This window comes from Coffea arabica, chromosome 10e (genome assembly GCF_036785885.1).
Source record: "Coffea arabica cultivar ET-39 chromosome 10e, Coffea Arabica ET-39 HiFi, whole genome shotgun sequence".
NCBI lineage: Eukaryota > Viridiplantae > Streptophyta > Magnoliopsida > Gentianales > Rubiaceae > Coffea > Coffea arabica.
The window spans coordinates 29,113,266-29,136,615 of NC_092328.1; the positions used below are offsets into that span (position 1 = coordinate 29,113,266).

The 23,350-nt window shown below is 34.7% G+C and overlaps 1 protein-coding gene across 1 annotated transcript; it reads right to left on the reverse strand.

Annotated features, from left to right (window-relative positions):
- Positions 1–20,507: 20,507 nt before the first annotated feature.
- LOC113711758 (leucine-rich repeat protein 1-like) lies at positions 20,508–23,110 on the reverse strand. Its single transcript, XM_027234950.2, has 7 exons — positions 22,985–23,110; positions 22,532–22,664; positions 22,260–22,331; positions 22,003–22,146; positions 21,587–21,667; positions 20,884–20,936; positions 20,508–20,752 (listed from the first exon to the last, which is right to left on the reverse strand). The coding sequence occupies exons 1-7, from the start codon at positions 23,052–23,054 to the stop codon at positions 20,706–20,708; spliced, it is 600 nt and encodes a 199-aa protein (XP_027090751.1). The 5' UTR covers positions 23,055–23,110; the 3' UTR covers positions 20,508–20,705.
- Positions 23,111–23,350: the final 240 nt, after the last annotated feature.

The window sequence follows — 23,350 nt, forward strand, 5'->3', positions numbered from 1 at the left end:
ATTAGTATTGGAGAGACAAAAGGATAAGTGTTAAACTTAAAAGGTGCCACGTGTCGCTTTTTCATTCGAGCTTGGACTTTGACCATTATTTCTTACCTTTGCTAATACTCAATTTTGACCCAAAAATCATATTGTTTCTACTCCTCTTGGCCGACTCCCTCACTAGAAGAAAAGAAAAGAAAGCTCTCAACTAGTTTCCTCAATTTCTTGCTTGAATCTCACAAACCAACCGTTTAAATTTCAAAATTCTCTACAAAAGTGAGTTGCTAAGCTAGTTTAAGGTGTTGTGTGGAGCCATTTGTGAAGAACAAGCTCTAGTTGTCTTGCTTCTTGGAGTTACAAAGGTAAGTTGTCAAGGAAATTCTCTTTTGTCCTTAATAATGTGGAATTGGAGGTTTATAAAGGTTGAATATGTTAGGTTGTGGATTATTTCATGACTTATGGTTGAGATGTGCAAATTTTCCTATTTATTGAGGATTTTCTGTTTTAATATATAAATTATTGTTTAGTCATGGATCAATGGTTTGTTATGGGGTATGATAGAGTTGGTATGTGTTGGAAATGATTGGTTGTGAAAAATTGTGGGTTTGAAGCTAAAATTCCAGATTAGGGTTCCAAACAGGCCTGTTCTGTTTGGATTTGTTTGAGCATGCTAGAGACCGAATTAGCCTTAGGTTAAAACATAAAAGTTGTATAGAATGATGTTTTATAGTTGCCTGTAAATTTTCAGCCCAATCTGAGCTTGGTAACTTGTGAAAAGTCGGAAATACCCAGACTGGCCTAGGTAGGAGTTCAGCGAACAGGGTTGTCATTTCACCAAATCTGACCGTGACTTTTCACCCTGATCCTTACCGAATTAGATTTTGGCCAAAACATTAAAGTTGTAACCAATGGTATAAACTAGTTTCCAACAAAATTTCAGCTCGATCCTAGCACTGTAGCTTGTGAACTGACCGAAATACCCTTGACTGTCCATGAACCCTGTTACGCGCCCAGATTTCTGTTTTCGTGGAGTTTTCCATTTTTGACCATGAAAATGCATGATTTGGCCTTGTAGGTATTCATAAGGAATGTATTTATATGTCTTAGCTTTCCAACGCCCCTGGAATCACCTCGTTTCGACTTCGGTAGCCTGAGTTATTGTCGTTTACGAATAAGGTAGTTAACCAGCCCGAATGTGAGATTCTTGTTCTGTGAATGGCAATTTTGACTTAGATACACTACAAACTGGACTGAGGGTTCTTCATCAAAGTTTTAGCTCCTTGCCTTAGCTTCGAAATGGTATAACTTGCACCCCAAACCGATAAGTGTAGCTTTAGTTGTGACCTTTCCGCTAAGTAACGTCAAAACTGTCTTTTGGTTTTGAACGTAAACTTCATTTCCGCGCATGTCCCTCGCTTGGCTATACACTTATACATTCTATTGGGCCTTATTTTTTGGTAGTGTGTGGGTGATTTTGGAATTGATTGAGGAAAACAATGAAGCCAACAATGGCTGGAAAATAGGTAAATACAGAGGGCATGCTGCCCAAAATTTTAGGGCTACGCGATTCCTTTAGTTGAGTTGATCTTAGTACAAATGAAGGGTTTTGGGGGTTGTTTGTAACCCTAGGACCAACTGTTATCTTTTTGCTCAAAAAGTCATATTTTATTCTTTTGTACTAGTACTTAACCTGGAAAGGCGTACGACAAGTAGTCGAGCCTCACTTGTGGATTCCGTTTACTCGATTTTGGACGTGAAACCTTCAATTGTTTTACTTTGATGATTTCAGGGTTTCTTGGCGATTAAAGCCAACCTGAAGTGAAAACTTTTGAAGTATCTGTACTTGAACCGGTGAGTGTACCACTCCCCTCATTTGTTGCTTAGCTTGGTTTCTGCACCTGCAATCTGTGATTTAAATGACTGTACTATCTGTTTGTTCTGTTTGAGACGAGGGTGTATTTCATCACACTCGTTCTCTTGTCTGTCCATATGCCTATTTCCTATTTATTATGTGTAATCTGTTATCTGTTTCTGAGTCTGTTCGGACGTCATTTGGAGACTGGTATCCAACGACCTTTCTGGGACCTCTGAGCTCAACACCTGTGGCAAGTTACTCGAGTCGAGCCGGCAAGGGCCTGGTCGATTAGATAACGACCCACAGTAGTCTGTTTCAGGAATCTTTGGGTATTGAGACCCTTAATTTCGGTATACTCGAGTATTACCACTTCTATTCTGTTCGGCGTTCGGGCCCGGTAGGGGTATGTTTGGTGGACGAAAAATTGGTGTAAAGTGGGGTCTACGGATATGTTGGTTCTATTTACGTTGACGGAGAGTCAACGGGTTCGTATCAAGTACTGCAGATGGAAATCTGGCTCCTGAGAGCCACATGTATCCTTCCCTTTGAATCATTGTGTCTAATCTGCTTTCCTTTATATCTGGTATATGTATCTGATTGGTTAAATGTGAAAGGCCATGATTTTACTCCCATATGTCTGGTACCTCATTGGGCATAAGCTCACCCCCTTCCCGTTATTTTGTTTTCCTTACAGGGTTTCATGTTTTGAAACCAAGATTTGGAAGAAAAGAGTTGAGCTAGTTGTAGGACTTCTCTTGTTATTTGCTTATGCTTCTCTGTAACTGAAACCCTAATTGTACTTTGTGTAGCGTGAATACTTTGGCTTGTATTTTGGTTTATTTGTTCACGACTCCAATGTAAATATATGTATAAGTGTTTAATCGACGTCTCGTACCTCTGTATGGGTTGGTAAGCTCTGTTTTAACTTTTAGTGGTCTCCAGTGGTTCGTTTTCGTTGGATTCTCGCGCGTACTATTGGATTTGTGTGTATCGACTCTATAGTCCTGGCAGGAGCAGGGCAGGTGGTCCGGCGAACCGCCGAACCCTTTGGTTCGCCTTAGGGTGAGGTGGGGCTGTCACACACAATCCATTAATGATATATCAACTTACTGTGAAGAAAGTTGGCATGTACCAAGTGTTATATATTTGATCTTGATGCTCCCTTTCAAAGTCTATCCAAAGCATGTTTGCAACAAGATTGATTGGCTGCAAGCACATTACAATTCACCTTTACACCTTACAATCAACACATGGTGGATAGTATATCAACCATCAAAACTTAGGTTTCAAGCATTGGAAAACTCACACCTTCAGTAAGTCAGGTTCTCGATTTCAAGCATGCCAGATCACTTCTTGAGGTGAACTCCTGTCCAATATGCACAATTGGTTCGCTGCAAATAATTGTTAATTGAGTCCACAATGAATAAGAATGATAATGCTACGATAGTTGTTATGAAAATTCCATTATTACCATTAAATTATTACTACTGATTATATTTTCGTTAAATATGTAGTCCAAGATTCGCGCTTTATCATTGAAAATTGTTGCAATATATAGTCTTCACCTAACACACTTTCTTGCCCTGCAAGCTATTTAATACACCATATGAAATGCAAAAATTATTTCAAACATGTATCATAAATATGTAATATGTTAAATATTTTATTTGACATAAAACAACCATATTGTATACCTTATCATTCTCCAATTGGATAGCATGTGCTGATATGCTTTGCTTTTGTTGTCCATTGAGAAGAAATGTCAAGATTTTAAAACTTGAGAATAAAAAATATATTCTACCATATAAACTATACCACTTAGGAATATTTGTGTAGGTAACAAAAATATGTATATGGAATTATCTAACCTCTTTGCTTTTATTTTGCTGTCCTGGTGAAGTATATGCATTTCTACATATTTATTGGGTTTCTTGTTGCAAGCTGCACTAGTATTCATAAGCACCGGTTGTCCAATAGATAACAAATCTTCTACCTGCAAATAATTTTTGAACTCTAATTGTTTATTGAGTTTCCTTTGCTTAGCTGTGTTTTTGCCGAGGCTTGAATCTATATTCTCTATATCATTGGCATTATATTTAATACCTACATCAGCACTTAGTTCCATAAGAGAGGCAAAACGTGAAGCTGCTCTTACTTCCTGTTTTCACATGCAGTGGAAGAGTCACCCATATCAACTAGTTCCTTTTTACTGCCATCAAAATAATCCCTCGAATGATCAAACATGTCATCAAGTCTGATGTTTTTATTGCTCATCCCAATCCACAAGTCAACAAGTGTGTTTTGATTTTTCCTAACCATTCGCATCACTCCTTTTCGAAAGTCCTTTAACACACCATATTTATCCGGAGGGAACCCTAAAGGTGGCACCTTATAATGATTAGGACCAAATAGTGTGTCAAGTGATTCATCTTTCCATGTAGCAAGTGAGCGATGGGTTTTAGGATCAATTCCTTCATCCACAGGATGCCTTTATTTTTAACGCTAGAGTGACTAGCACAAGTTTGCCTTTCATTGCAATCTTATGCGTTTTGCAAGTCATCCTTATTATGTGATGTTGTTTCCTTCTTAACTTGACCATATTGCACATGCAAATCATTTTGCATCCCAATCATAGTAGTAGACAAACCATATGCTACTGTTGCAAGACTATCTAGTTTATCGTTAATCTTCTCCAATGTGTTAGCAACCTTGTCAAATTTTGAAAATAAAGTTCATAAAAAATGGGAATAATATCAGCTATGTAAGCCATTGGAGAGGGAATAGATGTGTTGCTATTGTCGATCATAACTTGAATCTATACATGTTAAAATAAAGCAAATTATCATTATGAACATATTCATAGAAGAAATTGTCATTACTAACAAATGCTAAGATAGAAGTGAAAACATAAAAAAAGAATTAACAAATAAAAAAAATAAGCATATGGTAAACTATACATTCATCATTTTTTAATTAATTTTAGTATGAAAATTACATAATAAAACATATGTAAAGTTGTTTAAGTAGATATACGCTTAATTTGAACCTTATAGGCCACAAATTCCATAGTTCGAAGTAAGTGAAGAAACCTTCAGTCTTACATCTTCATCACTCCAAAATTTAACACGAGGACGTGACTTGCTTGCAAAGGACTTAAATACCAATCCTTGCGGAGTGACACGATCTGTATTAATTCTCGCGTAGTGAATATACGAGTGTGGCTCTTATTTTTGTTTCCTTTACATCTTGCAGTTTGTAAACCTAAGGAATGGGTTAACCTCTATGTTTGTTAAGTGAAGTTTTCATGATTATTTGATCTTATTTCTTGACCTAGTTATTTAACACTTTTATTGTTACAATCATGATTAATTTGGATCGTTAATAGTGATTATCTAAAGATGTTGTTTCATCAATAATCATTGTGACTCAATACTAATTCATGGAAGTGTTAAACCAAGGGAGTTGCCTTACTAATGTAAGGTTACACCTTCATAACTTTAGTGATTTGTTCCACATAATTTAATAGAATTTAATGAATCTATAACTAGTTTTATATTACATTAGTAGGTGTGAAGTAGCTATAGGTATGGTTGGTATACTTACGAAAGCATGTATCACGTATACTTGAAAATTACGCAACAACTGGCCAAGATAAATGAACTCATTTAACTGGTAATTTCAGTTGCAAGAATAGTTTGTGAATCCATAACCTAGGAATTTCTTTGTTATTGTTTTACTATATTTATTTCATGTTAAATAGTACAGATTTATGTTACTTGTGATAGCCTAAATAATAAAGGAGTTTAAAAGCCACTGGTAGTTTACAATCTTCCCTATCAGATCGACTCTAAGTATAACTATGTTCGTTTGACCCATATATTTGCGAAAAATCGAGGTAATTAGACTTAATTTAATTGATAATTGGGAATATATAACTTGAAAGGCTAAACCACGTCAAATAAAATGTAAGATTTAGACTAAATATATCAACGAAAATGCCTACAACTCTTTGCATGAATTAAACCCCATCTTTATTCATATGTGTAGTTTCAAGGCAATTGCATAATGTCCTCAAGTTAGCCTACTATCACAACACAACACTTTTTGTATTTTTTTTCTTTTTTCAACAAAATATAGCTAACATTGAAACATAAATACACTTGCCAACTTTAATCATAACCTTGCGCCACTATTTGTAATCATCATGCAAGAAAATTAAGACATCCCATTGATGTAAGGTTCAAACAAAAGTGGATAAACAAAATGTTTGAGATAACAAATTTGGCTATTAAACAAAGAAAAGGATTAAGGGTCAAACATGGTTAACTACGGGAAAAATTCAAGATAGGCCTTTAGAAAGTCAAAAAGGGTTAAACCTAATTTTCCTTGTCATTTTAATGCATCAAATTCAAGTGTGATCTCAACATGCATAACAAAGCAAGCTCTAGAATGTCATATCCATGTGCAATAACCACTCAACCAAGAAAAAAAGAGCAAATATAATTGAAGTGTTCCTTAGGCTCAAGAACTCACAAAGTGGTCAAAATCATGTTAAATCTTGCACATTCATCATTCAAGTCAGTTGCAAAGAAATAACATACTAATGCTATTATACTACTCATATTTACATCTTGACTGCATTTTCACAACACAAAAGAAACTCTAAAGAAAAACCAAACCAAAAATTGAAAAATTTTTACCATATCCCCTCTCCTACACCTAAATTAGACATTGTCCTCAACAAATGAAAATTAAGTGTAAAAAGAAGAAGGGAACTGCCCTGGTTAGAGAACTATGCATCTGGGGGAAAAGGGAGGTTGAAAACTAATGTAGGCAAATCATGCAGTGAGTTTCAATTCTGGGTCGTGAAGGTGGCGGAGTGATGACTACAACAACAGGGAGGGATCACTGGTTATGAAGGTGGATTCACAATATTGGAAGGTGCAATGGAAAAGAAACCACAAAGAAAAAGTAAATTAAGGTAAAAGAAAGAAAAGAAATAAGAACATGGTATAAGGTGTGGATACGCCATATGAACCATGGTTTTTTTTTTTTTTTGCACTAGACGTTTGTTTGTATTGTGTGATCATGCAGCATAAATAAGAGTCTTCTGTCAAACCAAGCTTTAATATCACTAATTCGCACTTAGAATAGAGTGTGGACATGCTTTATTTCAAATACAAAGCTAGACATAAGACATGGGCACGTCTTATACGGGAAAGTCTTCTGCTTAGGACATTGCCTCTAAACAAAATGAAAGCTTCATAGAATGCACCCACGGTCTACAACAAAATGTCTTCTACCAAAAAGCAATGAAATAAACTTAACTTTATCGTGAAAACATAGAATAAAAAACACAATATGATTAAAAATTGAAACTCTCGGATTGCCTCCCAACTAGCATCTTTCTTTAATGTCTTTGGCTAGATGATGTTATATGTGTTCATGGAGGATAAAATCTTTTAGCTCATTTCATTGCTTCCTCCTCATCTCCTGATATCCTTCATAAATAGAATAATCCTTAAGCACACAAGCTATTTTTTTCCCTTGACTAAGGGATGGTGTCAAGTAAGCAAGCAATGACATTAATTCCTCACGTAATTCTACATTGTGAACAATTACTGACTCAAGATGTTTGGTTATTGCAACTCTAATTTATCCTTGCAATTGAGTTCAAAAACTTCTGAATCCCCATATTTCTCTATTGTAGCACAAATAAAGCATTCCCCCCCCCAACACAGATTTTCTCATTGCCATTTAGCTTCTCAACTTTGTGAAACATTTTCAAAATTTCTCATTCCTCCTTCTCTTCCTTGGATCTTACAAATCAACTAGGGAATAGAGGAGGTATTATCACAGTTGGGGGTTGTTCACTAGACTATTTCATTTGAGAGGTTTTAGGTTGAGATCACATTCCTTCTTTCTTAACTTCCTCTTCAATCGCATGCTTGAATCCTACCTTTTGAAACTCTTGCAGTTTTTTATCACTTCTCAGGGCAATTGCACTCATATTTTGTTTAGGATTGACAATAGTCCATGAGTACAATTTTTTAGAAATTTGAGACTCTAATCAGCTCACTTTAGGCACCTATTGACTCATTTGATCCTTCAAGCTTCGAATACTTGTTCTTGTTTCCTATTGAAATTGTAACATGTCAGTAGCTAGTGATTTAACAATTTTTTCAAGAAATATACCTAGCATGGATGATGATTGTTGCTATTGATATTGCTATTGAAAACCTAGCAGCCTGGATACACAACTGCAGTTGGGGTTGTCTCTCCATCCTTGATTATACATGTTTAAATAAGGATCATACCTCATTTGAGGAGGGTTTAGGAATCTTCTAACAGCATAAATTTGGGCATTCAAATCATGTTGCAGTGTGGGACACATGTTCATTAAATGACCCAAGACATAACAACATATTCCATAGATTTTAATTTGCTGCACTTGACTTACAACCAACTTTTTAACAAGAAATGCTAGAAAATGTAAACATTGATCAATAGAAGAGACATTTATCTTATTAACCCTCTTGGGAATGAAAACCTGTTTGTCACCAAATTGTTGAGTATTGTCAGCCATAAACTAGCAATAGAAGAAGGGAAAAGTAAAAATAAAAAATACAAAGAAAATAAATCAATAAGGCACTAGTCCCTAACAACGGTGCCAAAAATTGATGGGAATCGAGACCACCAAAAATAAAAATTCCTACTCAAAAAATGTAAACTCAAGTATAATAATGAGTAGAGTGGTATCCTGAGGGACTAGATGATTTATTTCTTTATAAAGGAACAATAAATAAAATGGCGGGATTATGGAAATTAAATTAAGTAATTCACTTAAATAAAAATATATATGCAAACTAAATAAAATTAAATCAATAAAATAAAAATCTATAGTCAAAAGGATTAATCCCCACTTTGCTTCTATTAATTGAACATTGATGCAAAGATAAAATTCACCTACTTATAAATAAATTAGTTATGGTTATCAACAAACTATGACAACTTGCCTCTTCTTACTACTTCAATAACCACAAGAATCTGAAAACTCCTTATTTAATGCACTTTTCTCAAAAGTCCTATAAACATTGCAAAATATCAAATATGAGTAGAATCCAATACTAACACCACTTGCCATAATCGAAGGGGAATAATAAATTACACAATTAGCTCTCTAACAATAAACTAGTTATCGTTGTCAACAAACTCTAATAACTAGCCTATTCTTACTTTTTAGGCAATCAAGGTATGACTATTAACTACTTCCCTAATCCAAAGATAACCTTAAGCATGACCGTAAGATTTAATCTTAAAATTGCATTAGAAATTAGAAAAGTCCAATTCTAACAAAAAAACACACTACGAGTGTTCATTTAAGCTAGATCGTGTATTTTTCTAACACAAACCCAATCATGACTATTGTCACAAGGATTAAAACAGCCAAACAATTAAGAATTCAACTACATTAATTGGCAGTATATTATTATATCACATATAAATCAAGAAAAGCAAAATGTATGAATTTTTCACAACTAATCAATGAGATTTAAAAAAATGCTACTAAAATAGTTTCTTTTTAATTGATTCAGAAAATGAATTATCAAATAATTCACTATAATACCTTAAACATGAGTAGTAAAAACACATGAGTTTCTCTGGCAAATTTCTCGTACTAATACTTGATAAACATTTTTTTGTACTACATCAAAAGAATTTAAATAAATTCCTGAAATCAATGCACAACAACAAACATATTCTTCAGATTCCAAATTTACCAATAAATGTAGAATATTAGCAATGATATGCAAGTTCGTGCAATTTTTAAAATAATTTTAAAATGGAACTCACAACTTCTGTCCTTAAGTGAACTTGAGATAATCTTTATGCTACAACCTGTATAATCAAGTACACAAGTTTTTTCAATTAAGTAGAGTATAATATGAATGTATTCTAGGTTTGAATTGACAAGTTCTAAAGGTCTTTGCGGGTAAATTGAACTTTTAAAAACTTTTTCGAGTCATAGTATACTACTTAGAAACTACAGGGGTTAGGCTACAATTTCTTTTTCGTTTTCTTCACCTACTTCTTCCATGGTCTTCTTTATAGAGAACTAGGTCCTCTGCCCAATACCACCAGTCTTTTATTGGCTATCTTCCACACCTTACAAACATAAGGACTCCATTAGCATCTACTAACCTCAACAAGAATCATCAAGAAACACAAACCCATTTCACCACCACTCCTTGGCTCTCTCTCCTGCTTCTCTATGGCTGGCTTTCATGGCTGCCACCACAATCTCTACCGCCCACATACAATCCTTAAGCCATAACTCTAACCTCTCACTAGTTTTACATCAACAAACCCCGAAAGGCTAAAACTTACATCTGAAACTCAAATACTGATAACTTACATATGTATGCTTAATTATGTAAATAAGATACGTACAATTATAAGAAACTGAAGAAGAGTTTAAACTTGCTAATTTGAGGAACAAGAAGCCATTATCCTTCAACTTTGCTTCTCTAAGGGTGGATACATACCGTTAACAATTGTGTTTATCGAGACAGATTGAGGCTGTTGGTTTTGTCTCTTGGGCTGAACCAAGCTGAAGGAAACTCTCTCAGGTTCTCTCAACATAACTAGTGGAAGGGCTTATTTCTCACCTGTTAGGGCATAGATGAATTGGCCTCCATCAATTGGTGTGGTTTTTCAATCAAAACTGTCTTGCCTTTGCTTCTATCAACTCCTTCACCTTGTTGAGCAGAGCCAAGTACTGGAGTCGTCATAGTCTCCTTTGAACCCTGATTAGTCATCGATTTATGGGAACCATCACAACTTTCTTGTTAGTGGGACCTGATGTCACCAATTCTACTTCCCCCCATTTTGGTACTCGATTATTGTGCGTGAGTAGTCTTAAGTTCTATGGGTGTAACCAAAAGTAACCAATTGCCTTTTGATTGTTTCTTGTAGGGTTAATTTAAGTGTTGTTTATGAACTTTTTTTCAAAAGAAAAAAAGACCTGTTGGTGAGGCTAAAAATCAGAGTGAGTGAGTGTTCGTTAATGCTTAGTAGAGGCTCCCTTGTTCCCTCTCCCTGTGTCCCACATCGTTTGTTAAGTGTGTGTGTGAGTAGTATTTAAGTTCTATGGATGTAACCAGAAGTCAGCAATTGTCTTTTGGTTATATCTTGTGGGGTTAATTTAAATGTTGTTTATGAACCTCTTGTCAAAAGATTATTAAAGCTAGCTTCTTTAAGCTAGGCCCAAGTAAATCTTTGTGTATATAAAGTTTTGATCCCATTATGTAGATCAGTAGATTGTGTTGCCCATTCGTCTACTTGCTTCCCACTATATCAAGACTTCGTTTGGATTGGTCATTATTTTTTAAAATAAATTTTTAAATATAATGTTACAGTAATATACAATAATTTGAAAAATATTTCGTATATACAATATATCAAATATTTTTAAAAAATTTTACTATTTCATACATACTATGTAAGGATCGAAGACAACCAAGTGGAAGAGATAAACAATGTACAGATCACAAACGTAACAATAAGTAAATAGAAAGGAAAGAATTGCAAACCAATTAACAACCCAACTCCTTCTGAGCTTGTAGATTAATTCAAATAAGCTTCTTCAAGTTGATGAATTACAATCACTCTTGCGTACAAAGGAAGGTTCACCTCATCCTTGCCCCGAACACCCCTCGGTCAAGCCAGGAAGTTTTACTATCCCTCAAGACAACCCTCACAGAGCTACACTCATGAAGTATTCACTCACAAATGAAAAGTTTACAATGAACCTCACACCACTAAGATTACAAATCTTCTTTGAAGAGTATTTTCTCACTAAAATCACTCTAGATCTTTTGTATCTTCAGTGTGCAAAAGTTTTTTGAAGTGTCTGACCAACCACTATTTATATAGGACCAAGAAAGTGCCTCATTAATGCTTCCAACGGATAGAAAGTAGCTGAAGAGTCAACTAGCCGTTGGAATATCGGACGTCCGATGCTTGCGTCCGATACTGTCGGACGTCCGATGCTTGCATCCGACAGTAGGCAGTGAGTTTGAAAAAATTTCTTCAATTCTATCGGACGTCCAGTGCAAGCTCTTTGTGCGTCCGACAGCAGACAAAGAGATTTGAGAAATTATCCTGTTTCTATCGGACGTCCGGTGGAGACATATTCAGCGTCCAATAGTTTCGTCGACTTCGAAGGATCCTATCGGACGTCCGAAGCATGCGTCCGAAGTTGTGCAATGATTATCGGACGTCCGGTACTGTCATCACAAGCGTCCGACAGCTTTCAGCAACCTTTGTCTTCTTTCAATTGCACTTGTTCATGGAATCAAATAACTTCATAACTGAAAGTATATCTTGAAGAGATATTAGTATCATCCATTTGTTTTGTAAATATCAAAAGATAGGGACCAAGGTCAACATTCTCCCCCTTTTTGATGATGACAAAACAATGGATGGAAGAAGGAAAAAGATTGAGCATATGAGCATAAGCTCCCCCTCACTCATTGCATCCAAATTTATAATCTCAGAATAACTCCCCCTTACACATAGCATCCATTTCTCCCCCTTTTTGTCATCATAAGATGAGAGTAAAAATCTCATACCGTAATCCAGCGACAATAACAGAGAGTCCAATATTCCAAACAAAAACAGAGAAATGATACCAAAATTCAGCAATCACCAACATATCAGAAAAAGTTTAACAAAACAAATCATCATTAGATCAGAATTATTCTTTTCTCTCCCTTTTTGATATCATACAAAATCAGTAATATTCAAGAATATCAAGGAAAAACTCAGTTCAAAGCATCAGATACATCAAAAGAGAATTACAAAAAAAATATTATGAACAAAAATCTCATCAATCTTACCAATATCTCCCACTTGTTAAAGTTAGTATCATGTCTAACTATCCACATGCATTTCATACCTCTTCTCATGTTCTTTCTCACATAACAATTACTTTTCATGTGACCTTTTTGATAGCAAAAATTACACATAACCAAAGAGTTATTTACATGAACAGGTTTAATAAACTTTACTTGTCTTCTCTTATAAATAGCAAAATCATTTACATTCCGATTCAGCCTTATCTGATGAATACCAAAATTTATCTTCTTCTCATAAGTGCCAAAATAAGGTTTTGTTCCATTTTCTTGAAAGCAGTTTTGTTTCTTATATTGTAGTAACTCATTTAAATCATCCATTCTTCTTTTCAAATCACCTTGTTTCTTTTTTAGTGTCTCACAAAGACTTGTTTTTCTATCAAGTTTATTTTGTAAATCAATCTCATTCTTTTTCAAATAATCATTTTCAATTTTTTATTTTCTTGAAAAAGACGAGCATTGTCCTGAAGAAGAAAGCCAATTTTATGTTTTAATTCCTTGTTTCTAGCATAAGATTCTTTCAAACTATCATGCAATTTTATACTGAAAGATTCAAGATCATCATCAGTTTCATCATCACTTTCAAATTGAGAGTTAGAAGATGTTACCTCATCATCTCCAATGGCCATGAAAGCCAATTGAGCAGATTCTTCTTCCTCTTCAAATTCACCATTGGAGTTGCACTCAATCCATGTGAATTGAAAGTTGTTGAATCTTGATTTTTTTCCTTCTTTCTTCTTCATCATTGGACACTCACTTGCGTAGTGTCCAGGTTTGCCGCATTCAAAGCACTTATTAGCTTATTTTTTGTTGAACTCTAGCTTCCCTTTGTTTCTTGTATTGCTGAACTGATTTGGGAGTGAGTTGCTGTTTCCTCCTTTTTCTGAACCTTCGTTTGTTGAGGATTCTCTTGAAATTTTTTGTGATGAGAGATAGATCACTATCATCAGCTTTCGCATCTTCTCCATCTAGAGAGGCAGAATCATCTTCATCTTGAGATGCCTTAAGAGCAATGCTGCTTCTTACTTTGCATCCTCTTCCTCTTGTACTTTGGACTTAAGTTTCAACTCATAAGAGGTTAGAGAATTAATAAGAGATTCAATAGGCATAGTATTCAAATCTTTAGTCTCCTCAATAGCAGTCACTTTATTTTTCCAATCTTTAGACAGAGCATTCAAGATTTTTCTGTTTTTCTCTCCTAAGGTATATTCTTTTTCCAGAACCTCTAAATTTTTAATAAGATCATTGAATCTACAATACATTTGATCAATATTTTCATGAGATTCCATCTTAAACAACTCATATTTAGTAATCAGGATAGATTTTTTCTGTTCTCTAACATTCTCACTACCTTCATGAATTTCTTTCAGTTTGTCCCAAATTTCTTTAGCTGACTTGCAACCCTTGACTCTAATAGATTCATTTGAGTCTAAAGCACAATATAATACATTCATGGCTTTTGCATTTAAGGTGAGATGAGCTCTATCCACAGCAGTCAGTTCACTTCTTATTTTTGGTCTAGATCTATGAGTATTTTAATCTATAACAGAGGCATCATATGGACCTTCACTAATAATAAACCACAATTCAATATCAATTGATTGCAAAAAAGATAATCATTCTTTCTTTCCAACTCACATAGTATGACCCATTAAACATAGGTGATCTAATGACAGAATGTCCTTCAAAAAATATGACATTATTGGTTGTCATATTTACTCCTAAGCCGATTGAGCTTAATCTCAAGAAGACCAAGATCTGATACCAATTGTAAGGATCGAAGACAACCAAGTGGAAGAGATAAACAATGTACAGATCACAAACATAACAATAAGTAAATAGAAAGAAAAGAATTGCAAACCAATTAACTACCCAACTCCTCCTGAGCTTGTAGATTAATTCAAATAAGCTTCTTCAAGTTGATGAATTACAATCACTCTTGCGTACAAAGGAAGGTTCACCTCCTCCTTGCCCCGAACACCCCTCGGTCAAGCCAGGAAGTTTTAATATCCCTCAGGACAACCCTCACAGAGCTACACTCATGAAGTATTCATTCACAAATGAAAAGCTTACAATGAATCACACACCACTAAGACTACAAATCTTCTTTGAAGAGTATTTTCTCACTAAAATTACTCTAGATCTTTTGTATCTTCAGTGTGCAAAAGTTTTTTGAAGTGTCTGACCAACCACTATTTCTATAGGACCAAGAAAGTGCCCCATTAATGCTTCCAACGGATAGAAAGTAGCTAAAGAGTCAACTAGCCGTTGGAATATCGGACGTCCGATACTTGCGTCCGATACTGTCGGACGTTCGATGCTTGCATCCGACAGTAGGTAGTGAGTTTGAAAAATCTTCTTCAATTCTATCGGACGTCCGGTGCAAGCTCTTTGTGCGTCCGACAGCAGACAAAGAGATTTGAGAAATTATCCTGTTTCTATCGGACGTCCGGTGGAGACATATTCAGCGTCCGATAGTTTCGTCGACTTCGAAGGATCTTATCGGACGTCCGAAGCATGCATCCGAAGTTGTGCAATGATTATCGGACGTCCGGTACTGTCATCACAAGCGTCCGACAGCTTTCAGTAACTTTTGTCTTCTTTCAATTGCACTTGTTCATGGAATCAAATAAGTTCATAACTGAAAGTATATCTTGAAGAGATATTAGTATCATCCATTTGTTTTGTAAATATCAAAAGATAGGGACCAAGGTCAACATACTACTACAGTAAAATTTTTCAAAAACATCCCAAAAAATAGCTAAATCAAATAGAACACACTTAGGTAGATTGTATATCAAGTTTTGATCCCACTTTTCTACTTGCACCCTAGTTTGGGACTTAACGCTAGTTTCTCGCCGGAGTTTTCAAACTTTCTCCTCTAGAGAAAAAGTCGCTTGGAGTGACACATCTTTGACTCCTTGTATTTCTTGGCCAATATGTTATCAGGCAACCTCTCCATTGACTGTTCGAGTAGCATTGCTTACGTTTGTAACAACCTTTTCACAGCGAATTTCTTCAAATATTGTTAAAATTGAAAATTATCCAAAAATTGGTGCTGTTTGAGGTGGGTGGCTGAATAAGGCGTCGCCGCATTTGCGACGTGAGGCTTCTAATAAAAATTCTTTTAATTTTCATTGATTTTGGAGTCGCTTTAGTTTTTTTTTTCTGTAAAGGTTTCGCCGCACATGAAGGAATAGCACCCATTTTCTTCCGTTGATCTGTAGCCGCTCAAGAGTAGGGCCCATCCCATTTTGTTCTATAGCCGCTCATGAGGTTCTAGTGTTTTTCATAGATGGCCGCTCATGAGATGAGCTGCATCCATTTTCTTTTTTCTTTTTTTTTCCTTTTTAATAAAATGTAATTTTTAATCATGATGATTCTTTTTTCGTAAAACAAATTATGTGTTATTTGGCTCAATCAAGGTTAGGGTTTAACGTTTTACATGAAATCCTAATTTCCAAACCATCACAGTATAACCCTTTAACTCAAATTTTAAAATCAAAATTCTTAAATCATATTACTAAAACTCATACTCTATTATTAAAATCCTATTATAAACCAGAATTATCAAAAAAATTAATATATGATATTAAAATAATGTTAATTTTATAAATTTAGATGATAATCTAGAAAATCACCTTTTTCCCTGGCGAATTTCTAAGAATATTGCTAAAATAAAAATCTATCATAAAATTGGTGTTGTTTGAGAGTTATTTCTGATATTAGGGTGGTCGCAATAATGGCGAATTTCTAAGAATATTGGTAAAATAAAAATCTATCATAAAATTGGTGTTCTTTGAGAGTTATTTCTGATTTTAGGGTCGTTGCAATTACAATATTAAAATTTATAAATTTATAAAATTAACATTATTCTTGACTATCATCTAAATTTATAAAATTAACATTATTCTAATATCATAGATTAAATTTTTGATAATTCTAGTTTATAATAGGATTTTAGTAATAGAGTTTTAGTAATACGATTTAAGAATTTTAATTTTAAAATTATGGTTAAAGGGTTATATTGTGATGGTTTGGAAATTAGGATTTCATGTAAAACGTTAAACCCTAAATCCTAATTGAGCCAAACAACACATAATTCATTTTACGGAAAAAAATCGTCACAGTTAAAAGTTACATTTTATTAAAAAAAGGAAAAAAAGAAAAAGAAAATGTATCGCGGCTCATCTCGTCGGCAGCGATGCATAAAAAACAATAAAACCTCATGAGTGGCTATAGGACAAAATGGGTCCTATTCCTTCATGAGCGGCGAAATATTTACAAAAATTTAAAAAAAATAAAATTAAAGCGACTCCAAAATAAATGAAAATTAAAAGGATTTTATTAGAAACCTCAAGTTGCACATGCGACAACCCCTTATTCGGCAACCCACCTCAAACAACACCAATTATTGGACAATTTTCAATTTTAACGATATTCCAAGAAATTCGCCCTTTTCACCATATGATATAAGAAGTCAATGATATAGAAACCATTTGATATAGTAACACCGTTATTGGTTGAGTGCTAACTAGCGGCAGCGCATTCTTTGACTCCTCTCAGGAGCGGAGTTGTGTCAGGCCTCCGAATCCATTTCTGTATGAAATTGAGAATTAATTCCGGAATTTGGGAAGATTTGGGAAAAAAGGGAAAGATTGGGGACGAAGAGTGCACGGAAGAGCAGAGAGAATTGAGAGAGAGAGGGAGAATTAGAGAGAGAGAGTAACAAGAAGAGGGAAATTCTGTTATATTGCTCAGATGCCTTTTCCACCAATCAATGCTATACAAATAGGATGAAGCAACCGACTATGAAATCTGCTAACTAATTCTGTTATGCGCTAAAGCGAGGTCGCGCTACTCAACTTGGTCCTCCCACGACGTCGTCCTGCTTATCACTAACTCTAATGACCATTAAGTGGAACGACAACGTTTGCGCATTGGGGCAAAATCAATTGGTCTAATTTGGAAAATCAATTGCTGAATTTGGAAATCAATTGCTGTGTTCTGACAAGTTGTCTCATCAAAATTAAGAAGGGTTCTCTCCATACTAATTTCTGTCTTTTGCCATAGCTTTTTATCGGTCACTCTAACACGGTCCCTCCCATGAGTGCCGCTATGTTATTTTTGATTTTTAATAGCCAACAAACACAAACTGATATCATAGATATCCAACTTGGTGGATTGAATATTTTGAGCCAAAAAAAAAAAAAAAGATTGACTATTTTGAGCATGCCACTTGACTTTTCCCAAGAAAAGATGAAATTGAGCTGATGATTATAAAAGAGAATGCTCTAATAAATGTTGACTTGTAGCTAGCTGCTGTTCATCCGTCTTGAGAACCCTTAAGAACTTAAAATTCGTGACAAATTAGCTAATAAATAAAGCAATGGAAATAAGAGCTAATTTGTGAATTGAAAGCTGATAAAATCACTCAATATGTAATGTAAAGATAGCTGGAAACCTTGGAAAATCTAATGAATGCTTGAAAAGAAAATGAAACCTACTTCGAAATTCATGTCAAACTAAAATCATCTATAGAACCTAGCTAAATTAGATTTAAAAAAATCATGAAAATAGTAATCTACATGAACAGGAAATGATTGCAAGAAATTGAAAATTCTAAGCTTAACCTAAAGGTCCTAAGAAAACTTGCTAAAAAGAGAACATTCCTATGGAAATTACTATTTCTGAGAAAGACTTTCTTTGGTGTTTGATATAACGAGCGTTCTTCTCAAGTCTAATTTTTTTCCAGTATTTATGGTAGTATGCTCCTTCATTTGGGTAGTAGTTGCTTCCTGACAAACTCCTATTTTCGTGGCTAATTTAGTGTTCCACCATCTCACCTCATTGGTTTAGTGGTCCACTTGTTAATATAACTTCATGCCACATCGAACATGTCAGCTTAAGGCAAGAGTGATAACTACCCACTTTCTTGCCTTATGAATGGCACAACTACAATGTCCCTAACTTTTAGGACGATGATCTGGTGTATGACTTTGACAAATCGACTAGCTTGATCAGCCTTCCTTTGCCACTTTATATCTGCACTAATCAGCACATGTCCGTTGCTTGTACCTATAGATGCTGCCGATAAATTATAGATGCTGTTCATAAATTCTAGATTGCCAATTTATAAGTATTTGATATTATCCCTATCTTCGAGCAACTTTCATTTGTCATTGTTGATAAATGCCACATGTGTGGCTGATTATATATCTGCCGGTAAGCGGTAAATATTATACCAACATATTGGAGAAGGAAACTCGATTCAAAAGGAAAATAACTAAATCGACAAAACAATTACTGAATTACAAAGGAAAAGGGTCAAAATTGCTACTATTATTGGATTGCGATGGCTCCGTATGCCATTCTTTTTCCAACTCTATTTGCACCTTTGTTTTTTCTACTCAATATGGAGATGTTGCCATTAATGCTTTTCCAACTGCTTGATGCTTCAACGTAGATTCTATACAGCCTATGACAATTTTGTAACTAACAATTTAGGGACATATGGATCCGAGATTTATGAAATGCATTTTGAGATTTCGGATCTTTTACCTTGATATGTGAATCTATGACAATTTTTATTCTTGATTTGTTGGCTCATTTGTGTTCTACTTCTCATGCGGATAATAATTTGAATAAGTTTGTTGGGTTTTGGTTTTGATTTGGATGAGAAGGTAAAGAAGATTGGCTACTAATTTATGCTTATTTGGAGGCTTCATGCCCCTTTTTTGTCAAATCGATGGTCAGAATTGCAATAAATATTATCGTTGAGTTTGGAATGTAGATTTTATTAAATTGTATGACTAGTTCATTGGGGACTACGGCAGCCGACTTTGGCACACCGCGGCTGTTGTAGTTGGTTGTGGTGAAGCATCATGGTGAAGACAACACTACTGTTAGCCATGCCAGAAAACTTCCAAACAAAAGCAAGAAAGGCTATGAAAATAAAATGAAAAAGAAAAGAGAAGTTGTAAGTATGAAATTTGAGTTCAAAACTTCTCACTTTAAAAAAAAAAAAAAAAGAGATGGATGATGATTTATTAAAATTATATGGTTTTAAAAGTGTGGACATTTGGTCATTTCACTTGTTCCATTAAATATAACCAATGTAAGTTATTTTGGGAGGTAAGGGTTGAATCTTGATCTCCTATACCACCAAGACTTAAGTCTTGTGTGGTGATCATCAGGCCAAAGGGTTTGTGGCACTGTAAGTTACTTAAGAGGGGGATAGATTGGTAGTTTGGCCAAACTTTGGTGGAAGTGAATGCAATAAATCATTAATTTATTGCACTCGGTATCGCTTCTCGTTAAGAATAAAACTTTCTGTTTAGTGGCCAAACTTTAGATGGATAAGTTAATTGTTACTAGTTCCGCGGTCCATGGATTTTACACTGCAAAAAGCGAATGTCCTTAGGCCCAATCAGGCGGACAATTCTTTTGCCCAGCCTACAATTAAAGTTCAAGAAGGCTTTTTTTTCTCCTTCTTTTTTTCTTTTTGATCTAATCTATCCTGAATGGTTAGTATAGAAGTTTCATACATTAGTAGTTAAAAAGATATACGCCGTATAATACTCTTTTCTTCTACACAAATAAATGTGTGAAAGATTAATTCTTTATCTTTGTCAAATAATTTGAATAGGGTTTTTACTCTTGTTAGTTAGTGAACTTGAATTGATCACTAGAGGCCAGTCAAAACTGGCAAATATATCAAGTTTACATCAAATTCAAGAGCTTAAGAAAACAAAAAAAAAAGGTTGAGATTGTAGATTGATAAAATAATATATTGTTACATAAAAAAGATTATAAACTGCTAAGGTAGGCTCATCTTCTTGATTTAGGATAAATTGCTTAGAGCACTAGCTAAGCACTTTTTTCCTTCCATGACAGATGAATCCCACATTTATTGTAGAGATGCCATTCTTGTTTGAGATCCTCCTCTAGCATCAATAATAAGCTTTCGGATCTTGAATTACCGTTGTAACAGCAAATCCTTCATGTAAAACACCCAAACAAGTTTCAGTGAAAGGCAAAACAAAAGGCAATATTAATTGCCAGTTTATAAAACCAAAAAGAAAAAAGTAAGGAAACAAAGCAGACAGAAAGCGGAAATTAAGATTGTACCTGTTTTGTTAGTTGCTCGAACAGTCCCAGCCAAGCGATTATTTGATACGTCCCTAAAGCACATATGTACAATTGTTGAGCTTTAACTATTTATTCTTCAATTCAACCAATGAGACATTAACTAGATGGTCCTGAGATTCGTAAGTTCCTCTTAAACAAAATAGTAATAATAACTAGTGTTAGGCAAGAATTAGAATTTGTTAACATAAATATAGAGTGAAACATCTAGTGTCGGTTTGTGATTGTTGTTACAAGGAATTTGGGTCACTATCTAGAGCTTTTAGATAGGTACTCAGTGAAAACATAATTTTGTCGTTTGGCCGGAAACTTACATAATTGTTTCATGTGTTGATAATAAATTATTTAAATTGTTTAAATGGTATTTGCATCTTTATATATTTTATATTTGTACTAAAACAGTCAACACTTAATTTTTAATTTTCAAAGCAAAAAAATGTTATCGAAAGAACTAACTTCGACCTTATGCTTAAAGTGCTTTTGACTAAAAGTTCTGTTCCTATATTCACGAAAGGATGTTTAAAAACAGTCCAAAAGTGAATATATCATGTAGAAGTATATTTTTAGCAATATTCCTCCTCATCTTTTCGAGTGTGAGAGTTTATTAATGGAGATCCGGTACAAAATACAGCAATAATGTGTATGAAAATTTAGAGATGCACGGATATTGGCTCTAAGGACTTACAAAATCTGCAAGTGGCCATGGTTAATAAGTTGAACTATGCCGTCAGGTAACTTTCCAGATAACTTATTACCGTTCAACCGCCTGCAGATCATACACCATTATGCAGAAGACTACATCAAAAACAAAAATCAAAGGCGACTAAAGTTATCAAATGAAAAAGGCCCAAAATTAGAGAACCCATGAATAAGAGATTTTGAATTCAAATCCCCAATTACCCCCTCCCCGTTTCTTGAAATCCACATCTCCGCTACACAAAAAAAATGGCCCAGAGTTTAAATTAGCTACTACTACAATCATCCTAAACAAAAGGTCAGATTTCAGAGTGCACTTCTTTTTTTCACACTGCAGATTTTAGAGTGTCATTCGAGTAAATAGTTAAAATTTACTGAAGTAGGATAAGGAGGGGCATTGCTCACAAAAATCTTAAGGATCTCAAGTTGCCAAGAACTGCTGGGATTGAGCCGCTTAATCGATTATGATAAAGGTCCAAGCTTACAAGGTTTGTCAGGTTCCCTAATGCAGATGGAATTGCTCCACTGAGCTTATTACCATACACTTCCCTGCAATATTTTGACAGCATCATTAAGATAACTCAATCAAGACGGTCGAATAAACATTTGATGTATGAAATTGATTAAAGTTGAAAGATCCAACTTTGCTATAGTATTCTCACAGATACTGAAGATTGGCCAAGAGTCCCAGCTGAGGTACAAGAGGTCCTGAAAGCCCTGCAACGCCAAGGTCCCTGCATTTTTTTCTATCCCTTTTATTTTCTTGGTCTTTATCATTTTCACATAACAACAGTTTCGGATAATGAACTTGTTTTATCAGTATATAGCGCAGTAGTAGTTTTACTTTTCAAATTAGTCTGAAAATGGGATTTTTTTTTGAAAGGTGGGGCTCGTAATTAATCATGGAAAACAGCGAGAAGATGAGAAAGCCTACACTCTTGTAACACTGTTCTCATCATTGCAGGTGACATGGAGCCAGGTGCATGGATTTACAAGTGTTGGATCCCAGCTTTGAAGGACATTATTTGGATCTGCCAAGCTGGTCTTCCAAGCATTAAGTGCATCCCCTGTTAATGTGCCAACAAGCAAATTTGATCACAAATATTATTAGGATATAGGACCAAATAATTTGAAGTACCTGATAATGACTCGTGACAACTCATTTTAGCACAAAATTATGTTCATCTTGTTCTTTTTCTTGGAAAAGCAGGGGAAAGAAAACGATGGAAGTTGGACCTAATTCAGAACAAAATACTTCGTTTTATAACCCCAAAAAAAAAAACCATCTTTGTTTTAGGCTATATATAGTTAGGCAATAACAATGAAATTGGAAAAAGCAAAAAAATATCAAAGAAATTGTGCATGTTTAATTTATGATTATTGATACCTTCAGAGTTGCAATCTGCATATGCAATTGCAAGCGCAAAGACGAGTACAAAAATGGTCTTAGACCTCATTGATGAGTATTGTATTATACTGTAGTTTCTTGGTGTTGATTCGTTTCCTTTGCCAGGCTATATTAATACCTGTGTTTTCGCAAGCTTTTAATGGCTAGCATAAACATAATACTAAAGCTGACTTGGACTTTCGTTTGATCCACGTGATCTTGACGAAAAATTCAGCGACAAGAAGAGAGATCTTCTAGATAAGCTTCTAAATATTCAACACAAAGATCTTCTAGATAAGCTTCTACATATTCAACACCTTTCACTAATGTAAAACCCACGATGGTAAATAACTACATTACTTTGGT